Here is a 24927-nt window from a genome sequence, read left to right as displayed (position 1 = left end):
AGCTAAATACAGCTGTTCTTGTCACCAGGATACTACTACGACCTGGATGACTCCTATGATGAGAGTGACGAAGAGGAGGTCAGGGCCCATCTCCGCTGCGTGGCCGAGCAGCCGCCCCTCAAACTGGATACATCCTCCGAGGTATCGGGCCTCATCACTGCGGTCAGGCTACGTGCCCACATTAGCGCCTGCCTCTTGGCTTTCCCACTGTCCCAGTAGACCCCACATTTGCTGGGCTCTCCCTCGCTCCTCCAGTCCCCACAGACTGCAGGTGCCTGGGCGTGCTATCAGGGTCCCCCTCTGAGGCCCAGCACAGAGTTGGCCATGGTACATGGGCTTGGGGGACCCCAGGAGGGACCCCTGGGACAGTGCAGTCACACCACCGCTGGTGGTTTCAAACTCATTTGTTTTCTTTCCCAATCTAGAAGCTAGAGTTTTTGCAACTTTTTGGCTTGACCACCCAACAGCAGAAGGAGGAGCTGCTGACCCAGAAGCGGAGGAAGCGGCGGCGGATGCTGAGAGAGAGAAGCCCATCGCCCCCGACGATTCAGAACAAGCGGCAGACACCGTCACCGAGACTGGCCCTGTTCACCCGCTATAGTCCCGACGAGATGAACAACAGCCCCAACTTCGAAGAGAAGAAGAAGTTCCTGACCATCTTCAACTTGACCCACATCAGTGCCGAGAAGAGGAAAGGTAGGGCCTCGCCTGGGCCTTTTGGGGGCGGGGCTCACTAGGAGCTTCAGGAGAAGCAGGTGGGGTTCATAGGCTCCTGGGGACGTCCAGGACCCACGTTCCAGGCAGAACCTGAAAACACTTTGGCCCGAGGCGCTCTTACCGCCTTTGGGCTCCCCAAGGAAGCAGCAAGCAGACCGGCCCCACTGTCTCCGCCTTCTTCCATCTGAACTCAAATTGTCCCACTCGCAGCCTGTTTTTCCATTTCATCTGGAGTGGAAGAGGAACTTGCGAGTATTTTGTTCTGTCTGTAAAGCTGCTCTTGTCACTTGTCCCTTGAGAAGGCAGGTTTAGCGACCCTGTTGGTACAAGGCACAGTGCTTCCTCCTGTGGCAGAGCACGCCAGGCTCATGGCCGGGCGTTTCCTCTTGCTGGGCCACCGGCATGGCCACTGGGCTTCGTCTCTGATGGCAGGAGGCTTGGGTGGCCTGTGGCCGCCGGCAGAGCCGACGCGCATTGTGAGTGGGCAGCTTGCCCTGAAAGGTGCTTCCAGATCGGCCCTGTTGGGACTGACGCTTGGGGCTGGAACACGTGGTGTGGAAGACATGGTGTGGTGTGAACGCTTTCTGGGGATGTCCGCTTCCTTGATCTGCCCCCACACGCTCGCTTAGTGCCGGGATATTGGTTGACGTGAGAGCTTGGCCTGTCTGGGGTGCTCGTTTGCGCATTTCCACGTCCCCCTTGCTGATACCTGTCACCTCTCTCTGGAAGGAAGTCAAAAAGAAAGCAAAAGTGTGTTGGTCATTTAGTTGCTTCTACTTACTTCGCTGTTGGGGTGTAGCATTTACTTTTTGTCTTTAGCCAACAAGCTGGAATTCTCACTTTCACCTCGAAGGGGCAGGGACATGTGATGAGCAGCACAAGTCTCTGGGAACATGCACAGTTCTGTCGTGGAAAGTGTCTTTTTCCCTGACTTATTCTAGAGGAAACCTTTTAAGTCTCACCAAGAAGTGCCACTGCAACAGGAATTCGTGGCATCGAACATCACAGGAGTCTTCCTTTTCCATACGGGGCAGCCGTCGTGGGAATTGATGCCAGGAGGAGGAGGGGGAAGAGAACGCGCCTGAGAGCAGCCTGCGCTTCCAGGGGTTGCTTCATTGTGTTGGGGCCAACATTTTTGTCTTAAATAAGAATGCATCCTCGGAAGTTACCGTGGGAGATCACAGCTCCCCATTTTGTCGCATAGCTGTCATCACCACACACACAGCTATTTTTGGAAAACCTCTGAAATGTTCCGCAGGGAAAGCTGAGGCATCTGGGCTCACTCTGACACCAAGGTTTCTTCCTTTAAACACCACCTGTCCCAGTGGTGCCAGCTTTGTGTTTTTTCTTGGTTAAAGGACTTGCACCTGCCAGTCGCAGCCTGGGCTAGAATCCGCCCCCCTTCCCTCTCAGAAATAATGCAACTGTCTTGTTAATCTCAGGCTGCTTTTCTCATAGACAAAGAGAAACTTGTCGAAATGCTCCATGCCATGAAGCAGAAGGCACTGTCAGCGGCAGTGGCAGACCCTCTCAGAAACTCTCCGAGGGACAGTCCTGCTGTCTCCCTGAGCGGTAAGGCCCAGGGCGGGAAGAACGGCCCCATCCGCCACTGCCCAGGACCGTCCTGTGGGCTGCCCAGGGTCAGAAGCGACTGCTCAAGGTCTTCATCATGAATCTTTCCTCCTGGAGACAGAGTATGCTTCTCCCTCTCTGTCTCGTACAAGCTTCCTCCATGATGGCGAAGGATCTCCTCAGGCCAGAACATGAGAGCTGAAGTCAGGGCTCAGAGAGTGAAGGGGAGGGTCCGGGCTTCTGGCGGTCACTGTAGTTGTAGCCACCGTCCGTCAGACCAGGGGTGGCCCAGGCTACCGAAGCCCTGTGTCCCAGGTCTCGGCACCTCTGCTTCGGCTCTGCTGCTGCTGTCTGCCCTTCCTTGGCACTCTCCTGCGTCTTTCTTGCTCATTCTGGCTTCCAGGCCTTTCCAGCATCTGCTTTCACACCTTCTCTCTCTTATGGCTTTGATTGCGGTGCTGCTGAGTGGAGCAGATCTTTATTATCCAGCCCTGTCCTTAACTCCTAACGCAGTCTTTCTTGTCGGGTCGGGTCGGGTCGGACTACATAACTTCTTGCCTTTTGGATGACCTGAAGTGACTCGCTTCTTCCTTCAGATTCCTTTTCTTCCCAGATGCCTTCCTGGGGCACCTTCCAAGGATGGACTTGCTGCTACCACACCCCGTCCTCAGGCCACACCTGTGCACTGACATTTAATTAAACGGCTCTGAGTCTTGGTCCTTTGTACTAGGTCTTGTTAAGTGTAAGCCCTAGAGGTCAGGGCCCGCCTGGTCTCTTGCAGCTCTTAATATTTTCCTCGCTTTCTGTCTCTAAAAGAACCAGCCACGCAGCCAGCCTCTCTGGATATGGAAAAGCCGGTGGGTATTGCTGCTTCCCTGTCTGACGTCCCAAAGGCCACAGAGCCTGGGAGACTGGAGCAGCTCCGGCCACAGGAACTGTCTCGAGTCCAGGAGCTGACTCCTGCCAGCAGCGAGAAGGCCAGGCTGAATGAGGCCCCTGGGGGCAAGAAGAACCTGAGCATGATGCATTACATCAGGGGCCCCGCCCCCAAGGACATTCCCGTGCCCCTGTCCCACAGCGTCAATGGGAAGAGCAAGTCGTGGGAGCCCTTCATGGCAGAGGAGTTTGCACATCAGTTCCACGAGTCCGTGCTGCAGTCCACCCAGAAGGCCCTCCAGAAGCACAAAGGTAAGGCGGCTGCCCGCCCTGGGTGCGCCCCTCTGGCACATCAGTGTTCAGGAGGCACCTGGGGAGGTCGTCAAAGGCAGAATCCGCCTCAGCAGGTCTGGGTGGGGCCCGAGAGTCTCCACTTCCAGCTGGTGCTCGAGTGATGTCACCGGGCGGGGACCACACTTGGAGAAAACTTAACGTGATGCCACCTGAGTTTAGTAGAGGCACTTCTTTTAGTAACGCCAGGTGGGGTGGCTTTCTGGCAAAATAGGGTCCACGTGTCCCACAGCTGAGGGTTTCCCCAGTGTCCCCATACAGACTCACCTGGAAATCTCCCCATCCTTGAATACTAGACCCAGTGGGCCTGGTGAGCACTTTGTGATCTAATGGTTGTGCTAACACCTCATGTGAGCCTCCATATTCACTCTCCCAAATTTTGGTGAGAGTCACTGATTATTGGAGAACAGGGTTTGCTGTATTTCATTTCCACTCTCCTCCCCAGGGAATGTAGCCGTGCTGTCTGCAGAGCAGAACCACAAAGTTGACACGTCCATCCACTACAACATTCCTGAGCTGCAGTCCTCAAGCCGGCTCCCTCTGCCCCAGCACAACGGGCAGCAGGAGCCCCCAGCCGTGAGGAAGGGCCTCCTCACACAGGAGACGGACCAGGACTCAGAAGAGGAGGAAGAGGAGGAGGATGGAGAAGAGGATGATGAGGAACCCCCCAGGCGCAAGTGGCAAGGGATTGAGGCAATTTTTGAAGCTTACCAGGAACATATAGAAGGTACAAAGGGGAGGGAGGAGTAGAATGAGGGCCCAGTAAAGAAAGTCAGTGAAAGTTTAATAGACCAATCAGTGCAGGACTTCACTGCCAGCATTAGGGACAGTTTCTAAGGGACAGTACTGGCAGATTTCCTGGGGCACTAGATGCTAATACTAGAAGGTGAATTTTCCTCCATTTTGCCCATTTTAAGAACTGTTCCTCAGGCTTCTGTAGGTGCCCAGGCTTATTCCACGTGGGGCAGGGACATGTGGTAATTCCTCATGGGCAAACTTGAGACCATTCTCACCAGAGCTACGTACAAGGGTCCTAGAAAATGCAAAGCTCCTTAATTTAGCTGAGTTCTGAATAGCCAGGCCTGATCCCTGTGTGAGCCTGCCTTGCATTCGAAGTGTCTCAATGCTGGCGGCACTTTCCCTCTCAGGCCAGTCCTTTTTGTGCAGGGAAGCAAGCCCATCAGCCACCAGAATGTTTTATTCTCAACTATGGGTGCACACTCCACCCCTGCCTGGTGGAACACATCCTGTGGGCACACCCTCCCACACCGGTCTCGTGTACCGAGTGCGGGGGTCACAGGCTTGCACGCTGGTGGAGCTCTGGCATTGCTTCCAGCACACAACCGCCCTTCTCTGCACCTCATTTTCCTTGAGATGCCTGCAGAGGCCCCTTCCAGCTTAGTTAGAGACTGTGTGCTGTGAACTTGATGTAGGGGAAGTGGAGGAGCCCAGCCTTTCCCTCCAGTGAAGCAGGCAGGTGGACTCCCAGGAAGGACGAGGAGCAGAGCACTGGCAGGCACTGAGCTCCTTCCTGGTCTCTGTCCTGCTGACATGAGAAATGCAAAACCCAGGCTGCCACCTCCTAAGTAATTCATTTCCATATCACACAAGTTTTATCGAGTATTACTATGTTGTAAACATAAACATTTGATTAGGAATAGCATAATCATTTCAAATACTTTGAAAAGTCAGAGACAGACTAACAAAGGGACAACCAGAGTATCAATTCCTACTGTTCATTCCGTTTCCTCCTTCAAATGGAATCCTTTATTTGAATGTGTCCATCACTTCTTGCCTATTGCTCTTAAGTACATACGTATGTATCCAGAAGCAATGTATAGCATTATATTTACTTCAATGGAGTGAGGTGAATCCACTTTTTCTGGGTTGATGTTTATTGGTGACTTGTTTGGGAATTCCTTCCCTACCTCCAAGGACATATTCTGCATTTCCTTCTGAAAGTATTCACATTCTGCTTCTCTTATGCCTAGAATTCACTTCTGTGTAAGAAATAAGGTAGAGCCGAAACCGGTTTGGCTCAGTGGACAGAGCGTCGGCCTGCGGACTGAAAGGTCCCAGGTTGGATTCCGGTCAAGGGCATGTACCTGGGTTGCGGGCACATCCCCAGTGGGGGATGTGCAGGAGGCAGCTGATCGATGTTTCTCTCTCATCCATGTTTCTGACTCTCTATCTCTCTCCCTTCCTCTCTGTAAAAAATCAATAAAATATATTTTTAAAAAAAGAAGAAATAAGGTAGAAATATAACCTCATCTTTCCCGCCTGGACAACCAATTATCCTGGTGGTTTCCAGGACGCCTCTTCCCTCTGGGCATGCCCATCATGCAGCATCCTCTCCTGTGCCCAGGTCTCTCTGGTGCTGTTCTGCTCCACCCGTTGGGGTCCTGGCCCGTCCCTGTGTCATACCATATCTTTGCAGCGCTCTGTTGTCAGGAGTAACTCACCCTGACTTGTTCTTCTCTAACAGCTCAGCTGTTCTAGGCCCTTGGCTTTCCCCGGTGAATTTTAGGATCACCTTATTTGTTCCGCCCAATTGAATTCACAGATTTGGGAAGAATTGACATCTTTAATAGTGATATTACTCCACTTATGAATAGGATAGTGAATTATACTAAATAAATTTTGCTGACTTTTCTCCATGAGTAGTTTACTTTTATTAGATTTAGTTACCACTGTGATATTGTGGGTTTTTAATTTTTGTTAGCCCTTCTTCCTTAGGCAATCAGATAATCAGACCTTTTGCAGGTTAAGTTTAGTTCTTTCCTTTTGAGTGTTTAACTTTTTCTCATATTGCATTTCCTAGAACCTCTAAGCCATTGAATTAGAGGCACACTAACTGGGCTCTTGTCTTGTGAAACTTTAGAAGTGGTCCATTTAGCATCTCATTTGCTGCTGAGCTTATGGTATATGATCGTCAAAGGTTTAACTAATGCAGATTCTGTACCCATTGAGATGATGACCCTACTTTTGTTTTCTAATGTCATTTCCTCCTTGCTGAATTTAACTTGTTACTTCTTTTAAGGTTTTAAATCTACTGAAGTGGTATTAGGTGCTAATTTTATTGTATTTATTTTGCTGAAACTGTCCTAGTTTCTATAAAATTAGTCTGGCAGCCTTCCCTGGTTTTTATTCTTGGAAATACTTTGTGTGATGCAGGGATTTACCCTTGCAAGTTTGAAGTCACTCTTCTGTTAAAAGCAGGCCTGGAATCTTTCAGAAGAGCAGATTTCATTTTACTAATTCGAACTCCACTTTGAATTTCTAGGTTTATTCTGGCTGTTTCTACCAGCTTAAAAACTTCCAAGACTAACACCAATATTTTTTATCTTTCTTTTTGAAAAATGTACCTTAAGGCCATAAATTTACCCTTAATTTCTTAATCTGTATCCCTTAAATTGCCTTTCGATGCTCGATCCTTTGATTCCACTGGGCTGGATTTAATTTAGTAACACTGACATATTTACCAGCATGATACCAAGAACTTGGAGCCTTATGGTCCCAAGGAGAGTACTATACTGGCTGCATGAGAGGGAAAACAATCGCATAGTCTGTGATCCCTGTACACAGAAAATACATCAACAGCGCTTGTCTTTTCAGAGCAAAATCTGGAGCGGCAGGTGTTGCAGACGCAGTGCAGACGGCTGGAGGCCCAGCACTACAGCCTCAGTCTCACAGCGGAACAGCTCTCCCACAGCATGGCGGTGAGTCTTGGGTCGCCACACACGAGAAAAGGAATGAAAATCAGCTCCAGAGGAGGTTTTCTTAAAACACACTGTGCTTCTTTTGTTTAACCTTTGGGTTCAAGATTAGCCATACAGACAAGTTTTGAGGGACAGTCCTGCTCTTAAGAGTTTAAAGCTTATAGTCCTAGGGAAGACGTTCAAGGCTCAGTTGATTACCCTAGCCAAGGAGGGAGGCATCACTAATTTGCAGAATGTTGATCCTGGAAGAATGAAGATGCAATATTCCTTTTGGGGAATTATTGCCTTTGTCAGTCTCCCCTGCTGTGATTTGCTAAGGAAAAAGGATTTTACTGGAGTAAAGTTATTAAGGAAAACAAACCACCTCCTTCCTCTTTGCAGCCCGGCCCAACAGGTCATCCAGCTATGACATTTGGCAAGCCCCAAGGGCTTCCTCCCAGTGGGGACGTGGGGCTTATCTCAGATCAGGTCTGCACATCTTAGCCACTCCTACGCAGTGAAGGTTTTAATTTTTAAAGCTCGGGGTCGAAGCTGAGACAACAGTGGACACTGGTTCCATGAGAGCAGGTATTGTGAGAACCCAAGACTTAGGAAGAACCAGTTCAGCCTGCCCCCAGAGGCGCTGTTAGAACACTGAACTGGAAGGAGGAGGTTTTCAAAGTGGCCTCCAGCACGTTTCTGCATCACATACAGTTCCGTGAAACCAGTTTGCTTAATGCAAATCTCTCTCTGCAGGAATTGAGGAGCCAGAAACAGAAGATTGTCTCAGAAAGGGAGCGAATCCAGGCGGAACTGGATCACTTCCGGAAGTGCCTTGCATTGCCTGCATTGCATTGGCCTAGGGGTTACTTTAAGGGATATCCTAGGTGACGGTTTCCCTTGCACTAGGCCGAACCTATAGTATAGAAATATTATCTATTTTATTACCTTGAATATTTAATATTTTTCACTGGGAGGTTTGAAGCTTAAAAAAAAATAATAAAGAATGTGCCATGCATGAAGCAAAGGATTCCAGACTCCAGAAAAAGAACGAACTCACCTTGACTTCAATGCAACTGAATCACCTTTGTAATTCAGCGAGCAACCAATGTAGGACATCGCCCATATATTTTTTTAAAAGGCAATTTTATTTCTTTCCCCATGTCACCGTTTTAAAATCTGAAAATGAAGGCTCCGTTACCAACACTAAAACTTTTATCATTTATAGCCCCTGGGTGCATAAGATTGGATCAAACTGCTTGTGTTCTATTTCTTGTGTTGCCATATTACTATGCCTGAAGACCCAAGTTTGCTTTTGCTGCAGCAGAGGGTCGGTCTCGCCTCCCCAGGACTGAGACCTGCTTCAGCTGAATGAAGGTGGGGTGCATTTTAAGTGAAGGGCTTATTTGTTTTGGTTACTTTTCTGCAAAATTTTCTTCAAAGCAACAGTACTAAAAGTCTCACCAATAGCAGGCTTTTCCCTGGAAAAGCTCTCACCTAAAGATAAAGCAAATTGACAAACTGAAGGTACCTTTTTTATTACTCCATGGGGTGGGGGGGAGTGTACAGAGCTCTATGTATACATATATGCACACCCACCAAATTGTTGCTGCAGTGGGGGGTGTTTTCATACAAACAAATTTTGAGAGAAAAGTCAAAGGTGCTTCAGCCTTGTACTGTGTATATATATTAAAAAACAAAGTTTTGTATGTTTTTATTACTTTAATTATTGTTATAAAAGGCCTGCCATTTTTAATATGTGGTTTTGGGGGATTTTTGTTTGTTTTCCTGTTTTGGGGTTTTGTGTTTTGTGTTTTTTTTCTGGGCAAAAAAAAAAAAACCCAACAAACTTGCTTTTAGTGTTTGTACTGCTGCTGGTCAGGACATTAAATATTGAAGTGTTTTTAAAAATTAAAGACGAAGAAAAGTAAAAGAGCTTACCACTGGCGCCTATGCGATCACTTCATTTTTGAGTTGCACCAGAAAATGATGTAGAAAGCCATGTGTTACTTCTTACCTCCTTCTCTACCCTCTCCCCCCAGCTCTGGACAGCAAATAGCAGTTATACCTAGTTGCTATCAGTGAGGAGGGGCTAGTCTGTGGTGAACAAGACATACTGGGTGTGCACCTATGCATGCACCTACAGACATGGGGCTTTTTGCAAAAGAACCTTTCAGGAAGTGAGCAGTTTGTGATAGCATTCTAAGGTGTCTTACAGCAGTCTGAGAACAGGTGCAAAGTAGAAACTCTAGAGGCTTTATTTAGATGCAAAGCTTTGTAAAAGCCTAAAAGTAGGATAAAGGATAAACAATGTCTGAGCTGAACTTCTCCTCCTTTTGAACTGACTGTGACAAGCACAGGAGCAGCTAGAAAGATAATCAGATCAGTGCAAAGCAATGGGGAAATTTTTCCTTCTTGTCCCAGTTAACTGCTCACTCAGGCAGGGTATAATAGATCAAGCAAGTATCTCTTGCCTGAATGGGCTTGAACCAGAGGCTAAAGCAGCCAGTGGTTGGTCTGCCAGGGGAGAGGGAATGGGAGGAGGTCTGAGTGTGATCACGCCTCCCCTTTACCCAGGGGAAGGGCTGGCTGACCTTCATGAAGGCTACTCACTGTGATCAGTGGCCGCACCCTCAGCCCCAGACCTTAGCTGTGCAGAACAGCTTGCTGGCAGATGGCATTGTGTCGCTTTATCTGTTCCCACACAGTTTGCTTTGTATGTCTGCCAAGAATCTTCCAGTTATTAGCAAACTCAGACAAAAAGTGCCGCCAGTATTATCAGCAGTCAACAAGCGCCTTCCTCTCCACAGAAACGATTTGACGAGATCTAAGGGCTGTTCTGTGGCCTCCCCTGCAAAGACATTGAGAGATCAACATGTTCCACAGGTGGGGACAGGTGTTTAGAGGGAACTCTATTGCCAACAATCAGGGCAAAATGTCACTGAATTTCTCTCTTTAAAATCTGCTTGCTGCTTCTGGTCTGAAAGCTTAAGAGCTACATCTTAGCACTTCACTCCCAGTCCTCCTTCGCCATCACAGAATGTCTGAGTACTAGTAATTTTGCTGATCAGCTTTGGTAATGGCCTTGGCTTAGAAAAAGAAAAATGTAGATCTAATAACTTGATGGGAAAGAAAAGCAGAGCCCCATTCCTCCTCCAGCCCAGGGGAGCTCCCTTGGGGTTTGTTTAGTTGTCAGGGAGGACGTCCCTGCGCTAGGAACAACTGCTTTTCCTTCTTCCCATTGAAAACGCCACTCTCACCCTGCACTTGAGCGTCTGTCACTCCGTCACACCGGACTCCCACCCACCTCTAGAGATCTCTGCGTATTCTTGGGCTTGAGAAGTAATATGACAATCAGAGAGTATAAATACACACCAGAGAAGGCAGCATAATGAACTAAGAAAAAGGTAAAGTGTCTTTTGAAAACAATTGCACCACTAAGACACAGTGCCCAATAATGGTTTTTCCATCCAGTAATTAGTTCTAAAATCTTAAGACACATTTTCATCTCATTTAATTTTTCTTTTCAGTTTGAGCTTAAAAATGGGCAAATATGCGCTCTCTGAAGATTTTGTTCAGCTATATCACACTGAGTTTAAAAGACACAGCTCAGAAGAACACCGAATTTGCTCTAGAATTGATTTTGCAACCTGTGTCAGTCCTCCACGGCCTCATGTGCTTCCCACAGCACCGGCAGGAGACGGCTGTTTTGTTAAACTTGTGAGGGACACCTTCCAAAGCCGAATCCCCAGCTTCGCATTTAATCAAATATTTAGGGACAAACCAAGAGCGTTCCTCAAAACTTGGATCTACATACCTGATCATTTGAAAATGCATTGGTTCTCTGTTTCATATAATCAGAGCCAAACTGACAATGAAAACATTTCATGATATAATCCATTGCCTAACATAAATGGCCAAGGTAGGGTTTTCAACAGTTTTAGTCTACATTCTAAAGGAAATAAAACACTAAATTGGCATTAACATTCTATTAGATAATACCCTTAAGGAAATTCAAAGAATATTCAGCAGTGAAGAATTATAACACAAGAAATCTTACGTTTGTACATGGAACGGTATTTCCTAAAGGCTGCCTAATCTCAAGCATTACATCAAGATACTCCCTTTCCCCCTGAGCCATGTGTTTTTTAACGTGTAGAAAATTCCAAGGATCCACCACAAGATGGAGATGATCAGCACAAGCCGATTCTGTTACTCTTAAATAAGTGTATATTAGCCATTTAGCAGCAATCCCTATACTCTTTCAAGTAACCAAGCTATTGACTTTCTTACTACTTGCAGTAGCCTGTCCCCAACTTTTGATCCAGCACTTAACTTAAACTCCTTAACTCTGCCTAGACCTGAGGAAGACCATGCTAATTGGTTGTGTTACTTTGTATGTACCCTGTGTTTAATTGCTAGAACAGTAAACCAGTACATGGGAGGGAGGAGGAACAGTGCCTCGGTCACTCTGGGGGCAGTTTAGATGCTGTGAAATTAAACCTGTTCTAAGTGTACTTGTTTGAATTAATTGTATTGTAATATTATTTGTTGAATGTAGTAATTAGGTATTTATGAATATATTGCTGTAATTTCTGACAACATCCAAAAAAAATAAAATCTTCCTAAATCATGTTAAGAGGAAAATCTCTTTTATGCTATAATAAAAAGACCAAATTTTTTTTTTTTTTTTTTTTTTAATGCTCAACAACTATACAGCTTTACAGGTAAAATGTGAAGACAGATCCAATGTACCTCAGTCAGGTTTTAGGAGAAAGGTATTAGGGGCTGATCTGAGCTACACAGGATTCCTGACCCTTCACAATAAGGTGGCTTCATTCAAGAAGATTCCCCGGATTAAAATCAGAAGGTCTCTGAGTAAAACTGACAAGAAAAGGCAAGTCCTGTCATATGAAAGCGGTCCTCTAAGCCAGCGGTTGCCAACCTTTCAGACCTCACGGACCACCAGTTGTCAACCACTGCTCTTAACAGTCACCTTAACTGATAAAAACAAGTCTTCTGTATCCTAATCCCTCTGTGCCTGGCCCTTCCATGTTCAAACAACCATCAGCTGCTTGTTGGAGGGACATCTAGATGGATAGCAATGAGGAATGGAGAAACCTGAAGTAAGTTTGGACTTTAAACACTGAAGAGCAGATACCAGCAGGTCTCTTCCAGGCTCAGCTGATCACATACACTCTTCAAAAAGCCCTTGAGATAGCATGTGACAGTCGAAAATCACCAGGTTACAGAAACTAGCACTCATTGTATGATTCTAGACCAGCGGTTTTCAACCGGTGTGCCACAAGCATTTTTTTAAACATGGAATACCTGACTATTTAGTCAGGGTCACTGACCTCTTTTCCCTTAGATTGTCAAATAAAAAATGGCAGTAGCCAACACAATAGCTGTCAACAGTGTGAATGAATCAAAATTATACCTATTCTTTTTGGTCAGATTGGCAAAAGATAGTTTTTTTTGGTGTGCCGCAGAATTTTAGTAATTACGTGTTTATGTGTGCCATGAAATGAAAATGGTTGAAAACTGCTGCTCTAGATAATCTTTTCCCCTTTCAGGGCAATAAAATTTCTATGAGCAATTTAGCAATTCCAAAACGCTGTATTTGAATTTTTTCTCTTAGAATTTACCCTTCTTTGAGCCACTGCTACCTATGACCATCTTACCCTAAAACCCATCAAGAGCAGTGTTATAGGCCCAACTCTTCTTAGCACTGTGCTCCCCTCACATACTCAAATATCATGGTTAGCTTTTAAAGCAGCCCTTTAAACTGTAACCAGAAATAGCAAAGATAACAAGAGACAACCAGAGTGTTTGAAGTTTACAACCTGCTACACACCTCAGTTTGGTCTATCATTATCATTTTAGCCACATGGCTTAAGCAGGAAAAAATAAACCCAACAGATTGGGTTGATTCCATCTTTATTCTGTATCAGGGGTGGGGAACATCTAGCCTGTGGGCCTTATAAGGCACTCAAAATCATTTGGTCTGGCCCTACCAAGGCATTAGGGGTGTTAATTAAATGTTTGACCAAATAGAGCAGGCTGATTTTTAAGTTGATAATTTTGTATGGCCTGCAAATGATGTTATAAATATTCAAACGGCCCTTGGCAGAAAAAAGGTTCCCCACCCCTGGCTGAGATCAACCCCTGTCGGCATCACAAGCCACCATCTGTCATCCTCTATGTGAGCAATCTCTAGATTTAAATTCAGCTAAAAAGATCCATATCAAAACAACGAAGTCCTAGGGCCCCATCGCCATTTGTATCTGTCTTTACAAAGCAACATGAAGACTCACCCACACATAACAGCTCCGTGCAGGAGACCTGAGACCGTGCTAGGGAGAATGGCTTGTTTGTTGAAGCTTTTTCTTTCCTCCATAAAGGAGCAGTTGGCCTCTAGAGACAGATGTGGAATTAATGAATATCTTAAGAACTAAACATAACCTGTTGCTTTCCAACAATGTTATGAATCCATTCTTTGCTTCATTGCACGTTTTTCTTACATTCAAATGGTTCTAGGAACCCAGCACTGAGTACCTCTATCATGTCCTGAGCACTCACACATTACCCGGTAAGCCTCATGCCAGCAGACACAAGGCCTTTACAAATCAAAGGTCATTCTCTAGAAGTCCTGAGACTGGGCACTTTCAGAAGGTTGCAGGTTTGTACGGAGTTTGTACATGTGATTGAGAGCTTGTGTGAGGAATGCCCCGCTGGTGTTGATCTCCATCAAGGTCAAATTATCCAGCTAAAATGCAGGAGAAAACAGTGTTGGTTGAGAAGTTTCTGATTGAGAAAAAGTAAAAAATCTACTGAACAAAAAATAAGAAACCAATAATTTTTAAAAGCACAGCCAGTAATTCCTGCTTGTGAGAGCCTACGCAGGCAGAATGCTGTCGGAAATCCCTCAGCAGTACACCTACCTTCGCATGTGCCTCCTGCTGCCTCACAAAGCTGTCAGCAGATACCCGGAGTTTGGCTATGCGAGTGTCCCACACATCCTTGATCAGGGTGCGGATCTCATCTGCTTTTGGAATGTTGTCTGAAGCACTAAAGGAAACAAATAAATTGCATTAGGAAGCACTCAGTAAACTAAAGCAATATCCAGCTAAAAGTGGCTTTAAAAAGAAAAAGGTTGCTTGGGTTCAGGTAAAATACACACACTGTCCTAGACTCAGATCTTGTTTTGCTTTGTTTTCAATTTTAAAATGTAAGGATTCCTAGCAGTTAAGCGTGGTGCTAAGAAAATTCAGCCATGACCCACAGTTACGCTCATGTAACCTGTCCCCTGGCGGGCAGTGGCACAAGGACTTCTGTTCCGTAAAATAATAAGAGACTAAACTCTACGTTGGCCATCCTGTGTCTCAGGATAATTGAGTGCTCTGTGCTATAGAATTTCCATCTAGAATGGATTTGCTTCAAGGCTGGTTCAGAGGTCATGACTTCTATTGCTCATACCTCATCGGTTACCCAAGGGCTTACAACCCACCAGGGAAAGACAGCAACTCTATGCCTGCCATGTGCTCAGCACTACACAATACTTCTATCCTCGCAAAAGTCCTGAAGAGTAGACATTGGCCTACTCTACAGAGAAAACAAAAATACATTTACAAAAATCACAGAAGAAATTGCAAATTAGCATAACCTGAGCACATTTTACATAATGAATTCTGGGTAAAAGTTTGACTTGGAGTCAGAGAGAGATGGTCAGTCTTCCTGTGTGAGGTTTTTTAAACTAATCTTTGAAGGAAAAGACAAACTAGAAGATAAAAGCAGAAGCTCACATCATCATCACCAGGCATTCTAGGATAAGCTGGAAATGACCTCTTCACATGCTAAAATTAGCTCAAGATTAGTAGATGGATAATCAGTGGTATAAAGTTTATGTAGTGGATTTTACTTAAAGCCCAAACATCTGGATCCTTTGCTCTGAACAGCAGTAAAGAACAAAGAACCCAGCTCCTTGAACTGCAGAACAAAGGTACAATTAAGTCCCTCAGCTAAATGAATTCTAAATAATTCTAAGACAAGAGTTTCAATAAGAACTGCATACATAATATACGGAACGGGCCTCTGCTTCCCGATTCTCCACTCCGAGTCGCTCTCCCCACTGCCACAGCAGCCTTTCTCAGATCCATAGGTGGCACACTCCTTCTTGAACACCCTCCTGGGGCCTCCAACAGAAAAGCCTCAGCTCTCCCACCGCATACAGTCTGCATGTGTCCCAATAGCTCTGTTAGCCAAACACACCATGTCCTTTCACACCTCTGCCTTCTCCCCAGATTTTCCCTGATCTTTCCAGCCCAAGATCCCTTCTCTGATACCACCAGGCATTAGGGTTGCATCCCAACATACTCTGAACGGCATTTATCACACTGCAGTGTAACCACTGGGTAACAGGGTCACATCTCTCCCCCACTAAACCAGAAACTCAAGCCCATTATCACTACCTAGTTAATGCTTAGTAAGCTGTGAACTGCAGCCTCATATGAACTGAAGGACCAAATCTGTGTTATGTACCTTGAATTTTCATTTGCATCCAAAAATAGAGCTTACTCTACAGCTCCCCAAGTTTTGTTCTAGTTCTACTCTTGAATCCATCAATTAAAAGGCATCAAAAGCTGTACACTTTGAAAATTACATTCTAAGTATGTCCCAAGCAAAATGATCCACTTTCCTGCCTCCTCCACCGATTCCCTCCCTCCCTCATCCTTCCCTCCCTTCCTTCCACAAACATGTGAGCACCAGGCATTGTGCTAATACACAGAAGACACAGTCCCTGCTCATTAGAACTGGGGGTGGGGGGAAGAGCATAGCCAGTCAAGGGATTAAAAAATTTTAACTGACAAATGCTATGGAGGTGTACAGAGATGCCAGGATGACACGTAGGACAGGAAGGGAGTACCTGTTAGTCTAAACCAAAGGAGGGAGCAGGGAACAGATGAACTTACTAGCACAGGGTACAGTATATGCAAAGCCCTGAGGTGAGGACCTTGGTATGTATAAAGAAGTAAAAGAAGTCAAAGTGAGCTGGAATTTAGAGTCAGCGGGGAGAACTGTAAGAGAGTTATGAGAGAAGGAAGAAAACCAGCCTATGCAGTGCTTTGAATACCATGATTAGGACTTTAGACTAAACCCTGGAAAGGCTCTCCAAGGAGTAGGAGAATCATATGGCAGCTTCACCTTTATTTTTTTTAAATATATTTTATTGACTTTTTATAGAGAGGAAGGAAGAAGGATAGAGAGCTAGAAACATCAATGAGAGAGAAACATCAATCAGCTGCCTCCTGCACACCCCCTACTGGGGATGTGCCCGCAACCAAGGTACATGCCCTTGACCGGAATTGAACCTGGGACCCTTGAGTCCACAGGCCAATGCTCTATCCACTGAGCCAAACCGGTCAGGGCTGGCAGCTTCACCTTTAAAGGGCCATTCTGGCTGCAATGTGGAGAGTGCATTAGGAGCTGATGTGGAACCAGAATTGGATGTAGGGAAACAATTTACTACAGCACATTTCTGCCACTAGTGGGCTTTTCTTATAGTTCAGGATCAGAGGCAAATGTGAGTCCTCTGGCCATTCATGTGACAGACATGCAAGAACTCAAATGCACATAACCAAAGAATAAAAAGGGGTAAAGCTCTAGTAATAAAACATATTTATAGTTAAGATAAAGGCTACTGCTGGAAATGATGGAGGCTCATACTGGGTTCAAATGTCAAGTGATAATCCTATCTAATAAAAGAGAAACATGGTAATTAGCCGTACGTCTGCTACCCTTCCCATTGGCTAATCAGGGCGATATGCAAATTAACTGCCAGCCAAGATGGCGGCCGGCAGCCAGGCAGCTTGAAGCTAACATGAGGCTTGCTTGCTTCAGTGACGGAAGAATCCAACGTTCCCTGCCTGCCGCTGCCGGCCTCTGAGCTTGCAGTTTGAAACATTGTTACAAATATAGAAGCTAAACAAAACCCCAGAAACCTGCTTTCAGCCAGCCGGGATCTCAGAGCTGAAGTTGATACAGTGTTTCAATTATAGAACCCAAACAAACCAGATACCTGCTTTCAGCAGCAGAGGCCTCAGAGCTGGAGCCAGAGCTAAAGCTGGCCCAGAATTAAAAAAAAAGAAAAAAAGGAGCGGTTGGGAGCTTCAGTCACCCGCCAGCCTGAAAACAGCCCTCAGCCCTCACCCAGGCTAGCCAGGCACCCCAGTGGGGACCCCCACCCTGAAGGGTGTGTGACCAACTGCAAACAGCCATCATCCCCTCACCCAGGCTGGCCAGGCACCCCAGTGGGGACCCCCACCCTGATCCAGGACACCCTTCAGGGCAAACCAGCTGGCCCCCACCCGTGCACCAGGCCTCTATCCTATATAGTAAAAGGGTAATATGCCTCCCAGCACCGGGATCAGCGGAGCTGCGAGGCCTCCCAGCACCGGGATCAGCGTGACAGGGGGCAGTGCCCAAGCCCCCTGATCACCCTGAGGCTCTGTGTGTGACAGGGGGCGGGGCCACAACCTCCCTATCCGCCCTGCTCTGTTCGTGACAGGGGAAGGCGCCCCAACCCCCTGATCAGTCCTGCTCTGTGCCTGATAGGGGGGAGCTCCCCAACCCCCTGATCGCCCTGCAGCTCTGTGTGTGACAGGGTGCGGCGCCCCAACCCCACCCCATGGGCCCTGCTCTGTGTGTGATGGGGTAGAGCCATAACCTCCCCATCGGCCCTGCGCTGAGTGTGACAGTGGCGGCGCCCCAACCCCCTGATCGGCCCTACTCTGTGGGTGATAGAGGGCAGCGCCCCAACCCCTTGATCCGCCCTACTCTGTGTGTGACAGAGGGCGGTGCCCCAACTCCCCTATCGGCCCTACTCTTTGAGTGACAGGGGGGAGCTCCCCAACTCCCTGAACGGCCCTGCTCTGTGTGTGACAGTGTACGGAGCCCCAACCCCCTTGATGGGCCCTGCTCTGTGAGTGACAGGGGGCAGCGCCCCAAACCCCTGATTGGCCCTGCTCTGTGCATGACAGGGGGTGGCGCCGCAACCTCCCCATCGACCCTGCCTTGAGTGTGACAGGGGGCGGTGCCGCAACCCCCCAATCGGCCCTACCCTGTGCGTGACTGAGGGTGGCATCGCAACCTCCCAATCCGCCCTGCTCTGTGCATGACAGGGGCCGGTGCCCCAACTCCCCAATCGGCCCTGCTCTGAGCCTGACCAGGGGCTGCACCTAGGGATTGGGCCTGCCCTCTGCCACCCGGGAGCAGGCCTAAGCCAGCAGGTCGTTATCTCCCGAGGGGTCCCAGACTGCGAGAGGGCACAGGCCGGGCTGAGGGACCCCACTCCCCCCCGAGTGCACAAATTTTTGTGCACCAGGCCTCTAGTCCTATATAATAAAAGCCTAATATGCTAAGTGTCCGACTGTTCACTTGACTGTTTGATCAATCGCTATGATGCACACTGACCACCAGGGGGCAGATGCTCCAACCAGTAGGTTAGCTTGCTGCTGGGGTCTGGCCAATCAGGACTGGGCAAGACAGGCCAGACACGGCCTGGAGTGCTCCCGTGGTCCCTCCCAGGCGCCAATCGTGCACCGGTGGGGTCCCTTGGCCTGGCCTGCGCCCTCTTGCAATCCAGGACCACTCGGGGGATGTCAGAGAGCCAGTTTTGGCCCAATCCCCACAGGCCAGATCGAGGGACCCCACCAGTGCATGAATTTGTGCACCAGGCCTGTAGTTAAGAGATAAAATGAAAAGAACCAAGGGATTTACTAGGAGAGGGAAGGGTGGAGAAAAGGAAAAATGAGGAAGGGAGAGACTTCAGGCAGTGTGAATGGACTCCTGGATTACTGACCCGAGGAACTAAGTGGACAGGAATATCACTTACCTTGGTAATGAGAGTGAAATAAAAAAGGAAAGGCAGGGATTAAGGGATGAGAACCATGAACACGTGGGCTCTCAGTGAGATTACTTACTGATTTAACAGGAGTTTGGTCAGCTCCATGTAGTAAGGGCTAGGCATAGGGGTAAAAGTTTCTTCCATTCGTTCATGATCCCTAATCTTTTCCAACTTTTCTGAAATTTAGAAATGAATACATTTTACCATCACCATAACCAAAATGTTTTTTTAAAACCCAATTTACCAACTGCCTATATTACCTATTCGATCAACTGACAAATACATTAAAAACAGTTTTTGGACCCTGCCAGTGTGGCTCAGTGGTTGAGTGTTGACCTATGAACCAGGAATCATGCTTCAATTACCAGTCAGGGCACATGCGGGGTTGCGGATTGAGTCCCCGGTGGAGGGCATGCAGGAGATGGCCAATCAATGATTCTCATCCTTGATGTTTCTCTCTCTGACTTAACACATTGCGGACAGATCACGAGAATTCTCGTGTTTTCTGTTCTAAGACTTGTGGCCAATCACGATATTAAAAAGATATTAGCTTGTAAGAACATGTAATAATAACTTCAAAATGCAATGGGTATTTAATTTTAAAGCGTGCCTTTAACATTTATGTAAAACATTTTTTGTACTCGTTCAATAGAAACGTATCTGGTCACTGGGTAAAGCTAGCAATAAAACTGGTCCGCAATTAATAGCCTGAGAAAACTTCCAGTCCTAAATCTGAACTGCCCACTGTGCCTAAGGGATACACAGAGACACGACTATGCTGTGGAGACACTTTAAAGGACTGACCACCCATCTCCAAGGGGCCCTTGGTATTATCTTGCAATCCTATGAAACTCCCCTGATCCATTCACCCTCTCACTTTTGATCATGCCCACCCTCTCCATGCCTTCTCTCCTCATCTCACTGCCCCAGCCACTGCCTTGCTGAGTGCCCACATGCTCCTGTCACCACATCTTCCTAACTTCCCTGTGTCTGTCCTGATACACAAGGGCCAGCCTTCCAGGTATGCACTGGACCCTCCTCTCACCTGCACAGATCACCACTGCAGCATCGGTCTCTCACTCTTGAATGATCATGGTTTCTCCTTACTATGTGACATTCCATCAAACATGCTGCAACCTCTCCCATCTTAAAAAGAAAACCTGCCCTAGCCGGTTTGGCTGCGGACTGAGGGGTCCCGGGTTCGATTCTGGTCAGGGGCATGTACCTTGGTTGCAGGCACATCCCTAGTGGGGGTGTGCAGGAGGCAGCTGATCGATGTTTCTCTCTCATCAATGTTTCCTTTCTATCCCACTCCCTTCCTCTCTGTAAAAAATCAATAAAATATATTTTAAAAAAAAGAAAACCTGCCCTGGCCAGTGTGACTCGGTTGGTTGAATGTCATCCCATGCACCAAGTAGTCACAGGTTCGATTCCCAGTCGGGGCACATGCCAGGGTTGTGGATTCGATCCCTAGTAGGTGCCACGCAGGAGGCAGCTGATCAGTGTTTCTTTCTCTCCCTCTCCCTTCCTCTTTGAAATCAATAAAAACATGTGTGTTTTAAAGAAAAAGAAAACCCTCCCCTGACACCAAGTCTTTCCCCAGCTACCAACCATTTATCATGCCCTTTACACAAAACTTTGAGCTGTCTGACATTGGCATTAACTTCCCCTCCCTAACCACTCAGATGTGTGTCTATCCTACCCCTCCACCAACATAGTCCACCAAGGCCCACATCCTCCACTGGGCCAAACCCAAGGGCTATGTCTCAGCCTCCACATCTGACGAGGATCAATCCTCTCCCTTGGAGTGTATTAGTTTAGCTTCTCGAACACCAGAGTTCTCATCTCATCAATTCTTTCTGGCCTTCCTGACCTCTCAACACTGGTGCAGGGCTCACCTAAACCCACGTCCCATATGATCTCTTCCTGCCTCATTAAATATCATCTATGTGCTCATGACAAATTCACATCCCCAGATCAGTCCCTCCTCTGAATTCCTGACTCAAATACCCTACTGCCCATATTATTTCCACGTGGATTTCTATCAGGCACCTCCAGGGTAAGATGTTCAAACTCCACTCCTAGGGTCAACTTTAGCCCACACACTGCTCCTGCAGTCTTCCCCATCTAAGAAAACAACTCCATTTCCTTCCGGAGCTCAAGCCAACAACCCTGGTGCTAATCTTTAATTAACTCTTCTCTCTCATACCCCTTGGCTAGTCCGTCAGCAATCCTGCTGATTCTTCCTTCAAACTATGCCTAAACTCCAACCACCACTGCCCACCTCAATCAGCTGCTCCAGCCACTCCCAGCTCTAGCCTGGGTAACTCTCTACTGCTCTCTCCCCACACACTTATTCTTTGCACAGACTATTCACTCTTTTCTTTTTTAAAATCTAAACCAGAGTATGAAACACCTCTGTTCAAACCCTGCAATTCCAATGTTGGCCAGGGTATGGAACACTGGAAACTCTTGAACAATCCTGGTGGGGTTATAATAATGGCTCAACCCCTGTGGAGCACCGGCAGTTTCTTACCAAACTAAGCACAGTCTGTCCATGACCCTGCAATTCCACCCCTCGAGGTATTTACTTACCCAAGAGAAATAAAAACATATCCACAAAAAGACTTGGACAAGATTAGTCATAGCAGCCATATTCACAATGGCCAAAAACGGGAAGTAACCCAACTATCCACCATCAGAATGGGTGAACATACTGTGGCATACTCACACAGCGGAACACCACTCAGCAATAAAAGAGTGTAATGGCACTTGCAACAGCGGTGAATCTCAAAGACATTATACTGATAAGAAGCCAGAGACCAAAACTGACATAGTACTAGATGATACCATTTACATGAAGTCCAAGAACAGGTGGAACCACGTGGTGGGAGAATCAGAGAGCAGTTGGCTCCTGGGCAGTGTCGACTATGACGTGTCACTCCTCTCACCACATAGGGCCCAGGACTAGGAAGCAGCGAGGGCTGGGGCTTACGTGGGCCAAAGCTGCCAGCGCTGATCCTAAATGAGAAGCTTTCAGGGGGTGCAGCCCTAACAGAGCCAGGCCTGCTGGGACTAAAAAGGCCCATCAAAGCAGAGGAACTGGGGTTTCCCACGATGTTTCAGGACCTCCAGGGCCACTCACCCCATAGGACCAGGAGTGAGGCGGGAATGCCCAGTCTTTCTTAACTGCATGTGAGAGTCTGGCTGAACGTGTCCTTGCTTCTAGGAGGCAAGTATCCCCAAGTGATTCCCAAGGGGAGGGGGCGATCAAAATCAGGTATGGCTTTTCAAATTCTACAGGCATGCCTATGACCACCACCACCACCCCAATAAAATTACGACTATTTGCGATAATGAGCCACTCACATCTTTGAGATGGGAAAAAAGACCGCAAAGGATAAAGTCAGGGTCAAGTCGGCCTGCATCTTCGATGCATTATTTTCGTTTCCCTAACAACTTTATTGAGGCATAATTAACGTACTACACAATTTACCCACTTAAAGTATACAATTCAATGGTTTTTAGTATATTCATAGTTGGGCAACATTTTCATTGCCCCAAAAAGGACCCCCCGCCACAATCCCTCCATCTCCTCCATACCCCTATCCCTAGGTAAGTACTAATTTATTTTGTCTCTGTGGATTTGCCTGTTCTGGATAGTTCATATAAATGGAATGTTACAAATAGGGTCTTTGCGTGTTCTTTTCAGAGAGCATAAGATTTTCAAGGTCCATCCACATTCCTTTATATGGCTGAATAATATTCCCTTGTAGGGATTATTTTCATGCATTTTCTATAATGTAAGATTAACAACTTTGCTCAACATGCCAGTCTATATCTATAATAATAAAAGTATAATATGCTAATTAGACGGGATATCCTTCCCGACGTCCTTCCAGACGACCTTCCTAACGAAGCCGGTGCCAGCAGCCCCGGGAAAGAAGGCCTACTCTTGCATGAATTTTGTGCATCAGGCCTCTACTACGTATATATTTAAATTAAAATGTTTATTTTAAGGCCTTATAATACTTTTAAATTTTAAAGCAAGGTGAAATAGCTTTAAACACAAAATCTGAACTAAAAGCGGTATACACACCCCAAACTGACAGGGCCCTGGTAAAAGCGGTCAGCTGGCTCTAAGGCGTGAACCTGGAGCCATTGGTTTCAGCTGGTCAGTGGGTCATGGCGTCATTGCGGAACCCGGGCACCCGCGTCCTTACCCACATCCATCCACTCCGGGGGAAGCAACCGGCACTTCTGTCTTTGCTTCAGGTTAATCGCCAGCCACAGAGGCACTTGCACCGGCAGGCCAGGGTTAAAGGGCCCCAGGTCCCCCTGCCGGAGGAAGCAAACCCCGGTAAGGCGAGGCAGAGCTCAGGCATTCCCGGACCTCCAGACACAAACGCACGCCCGGTGGTCACGCGGCGCGGGAGGCAGCCCACGCCCGCCCTCGCGCGGTGGGGCTGCCGCACCTGGCGGCCCACCTGAGCCCAGTTCCCGAAGCGCCGCGGGGAGGCCGCCCAGGAACACCTGGGAGGCGCGGGCGACCTCCAGGGGCTCCCCCGCCCACGTCTCCCGGCTCCGAACCTCGCCCCACCCCGTCCACGCAGGGCCCGCGGGCTGGAGTCCGCCGCCCGGCTTCCCACCCGAGACGTGGGAGCAGAGCAGGGCGAGTCGCCATCCGCAGACGCCAGTTCCTGAGGCAAATGCCCGGCGCACCCTTACCCCGATGAGGTAGATCTTGTCCAGACTGAAGTTCGGGATAATGGTCACCAGCTCCTTCTCCGCCAGAAACTCCACCTCGGCCGCATCCATAGCGGAACCAGCCGCTACCCCTCAGCGTCCCTTAAGTGCCGGGGCGCCGCTTTCCCGCCACCGCGCGGAGCCCGCCCCTCGGCCGGAAGAGGCCGTATCCGACCAATAGCAACTCGGCGCTCTCCGCGAGCGGCGGGAGGCGGAGAGAGCGGCTGCTACGAGCCCGCGGATTGGCGAGCTTGAACGAGGCTAAGCGCTCATCCCGCCCCTCTTGTGTCCCGGCGCCGGCCCCGCCCCCTCGCTCACAGGCATGGCCACGCCCACTCCCGTGGGGCGGCCACGCCCTCTCCCGGGTCACAGACCCTACGCCCCACCTGGTGCGTGCCTGCCTGCCTGCCTTTCAGCGTCTAGCTAGCTAGCAGCACCACGCTCCTGTGTTCCTTCGCGCGCCCTGGCCGCCTACCCGCCTTACTCCTGGGTCACAGCATCACCTGAAACAGCCCGACCCCATGAGAGTGAGGGAAGGCGTTTCCTTTCATTTCACAATCTTCTGACCTCTGCATACACATTGGTTAAAAAATCTTTAAAAATGTAGATTCCCCCCCTACACCCCATCTTCCAATTCAGAAACTGCGGGGGAAGGGCTCCGAACCTGCAAGTTGGCAAGCAACCCAGGTGAAGCTTATGAAGGGGCAAGTTTGCAGGCTGCATCAAGTATGTATTGATGTGCTCATCTGTTTGTTGAACAGGTGCCCTCTATACAGTGGGCTTGTGTGAAATTTAATAACACTGGTCCTCAATCTCCCCGTGTGTCAGAATCCCCTAGCGGCCTAGACCAGTGGTTCTCAACCTTGGCTGCACATTAGAATCACCTGGGAATCTTTTTAAAATCCTGATTTCTGGGCCCCATCCTCCGGAAATTCTGTTTCTTTGTTACTAATGTTGTGGCCCCACCCCATAACAAAGAAACAGAATTTCCGGAGGATGGGGCCCAGAAATCAGCATTTTAAAAAGATTCCCAGGTGATTCTAATGTGCAGCCAAGGTTGAG

General features: G+C 47.9%; 2 protein-coding genes across 9 annotated transcripts in view; one reads left to right on the top strand and one right to left on the bottom strand.

Moving 5' to 3' along the window:
- The window catches only part of GSE1 (Gse1 coiled-coil protein), a 414880-nt gene extending 403033 nt beyond the window's left edge, over positions 1-11847 (top strand). For 6 of the 8 annotated variants that reach the window (XM_059667160.1, XM_059667157.1, XM_059667163.1 and 3 more), the window contains 7 exons: positions 29-141; positions 426-696; positions 2176-2289; positions 3106-3477; positions 3962-4243; positions 7132-7235; positions 7971-11847. In XM_059667160.1, the coding sequence (XP_059523143.1) occupies positions 29-141; positions 426-696; positions 2176-2289; positions 3106-3477; positions 3962-4243; positions 7132-7235; positions 7971-8105 (1391 nt within the window). In that variant the 3' untranslated portion in view covers positions 8106-11847. The remainder of the gene's footprint in view (positions 1-28; positions 142-425; positions 697-2175; positions 2290-3105; positions 3478-3961; positions 4244-7131; positions 7236-7970) is intronic. The other 2 variants (XM_059667158.1, XM_059667159.1) reach the window with 2 other exon arrangements.
- Positions 9159-24009, bottom strand: GINS2 (GINS complex subunit 2). The gene is made up of 5 exons (XM_059667166.1): positions 23848-24009; positions 23343-23457; positions 19196-19295; positions 14159-14285; positions 9159-13983 (listed from the first exon to the last, which is right to left on the bottom strand). The coding sequence occupies exons 1-5, from the start codon at positions 23935-23937 to the stop codon at positions 13858-13860; spliced, it is 558 nt and encodes a 185-aa protein (XP_059523149.1). The 5' UTR covers positions 23938-24009; the 3' UTR covers positions 9159-13857.
- Positions 24010-24927: the final 918 nt, after the last annotated feature.

The sequence above is a fragment of the Myotis daubentonii genome, chromosome 15 (genome assembly GCF_963259705.1).
Source record: "Myotis daubentonii chromosome 15, mMyoDau2.1, whole genome shotgun sequence".
Lineage (NCBI taxonomy): Eukaryota > Metazoa > Chordata > Mammalia > Chiroptera > Vespertilionidae > Myotis > Myotis daubentonii.
Note: the sequence above shows the minus strand (reverse complement) of the source record. Positions and strands in the feature narration are given on the sequence as shown.

Bases quoted from the DNA above. Each gene is read 5' to 3' on its own strand.
- GINS2 (XM_059667166.1), bottom strand. From the start codon at position 23,937: ATGGATGCGGCCGAGGTGGAGTTTCTGGCGGAGAAGGAGCTGGTGACC. The intron at 23,458-23,847 runs GTAAGGGTGCGC...TTCCTCCGGCAG, and splicing joins ACAAGATCTACCTCATCGGG to GGGGACCTGGGGCCCTTTAA. The intron at 13,984-14,158 runs GTAGGTGTACTG...CCTGCATTTTAG, and splicing joins AGCAGGAGGCACATGCGAAG to CTGGATAATTTGACCTTGAT.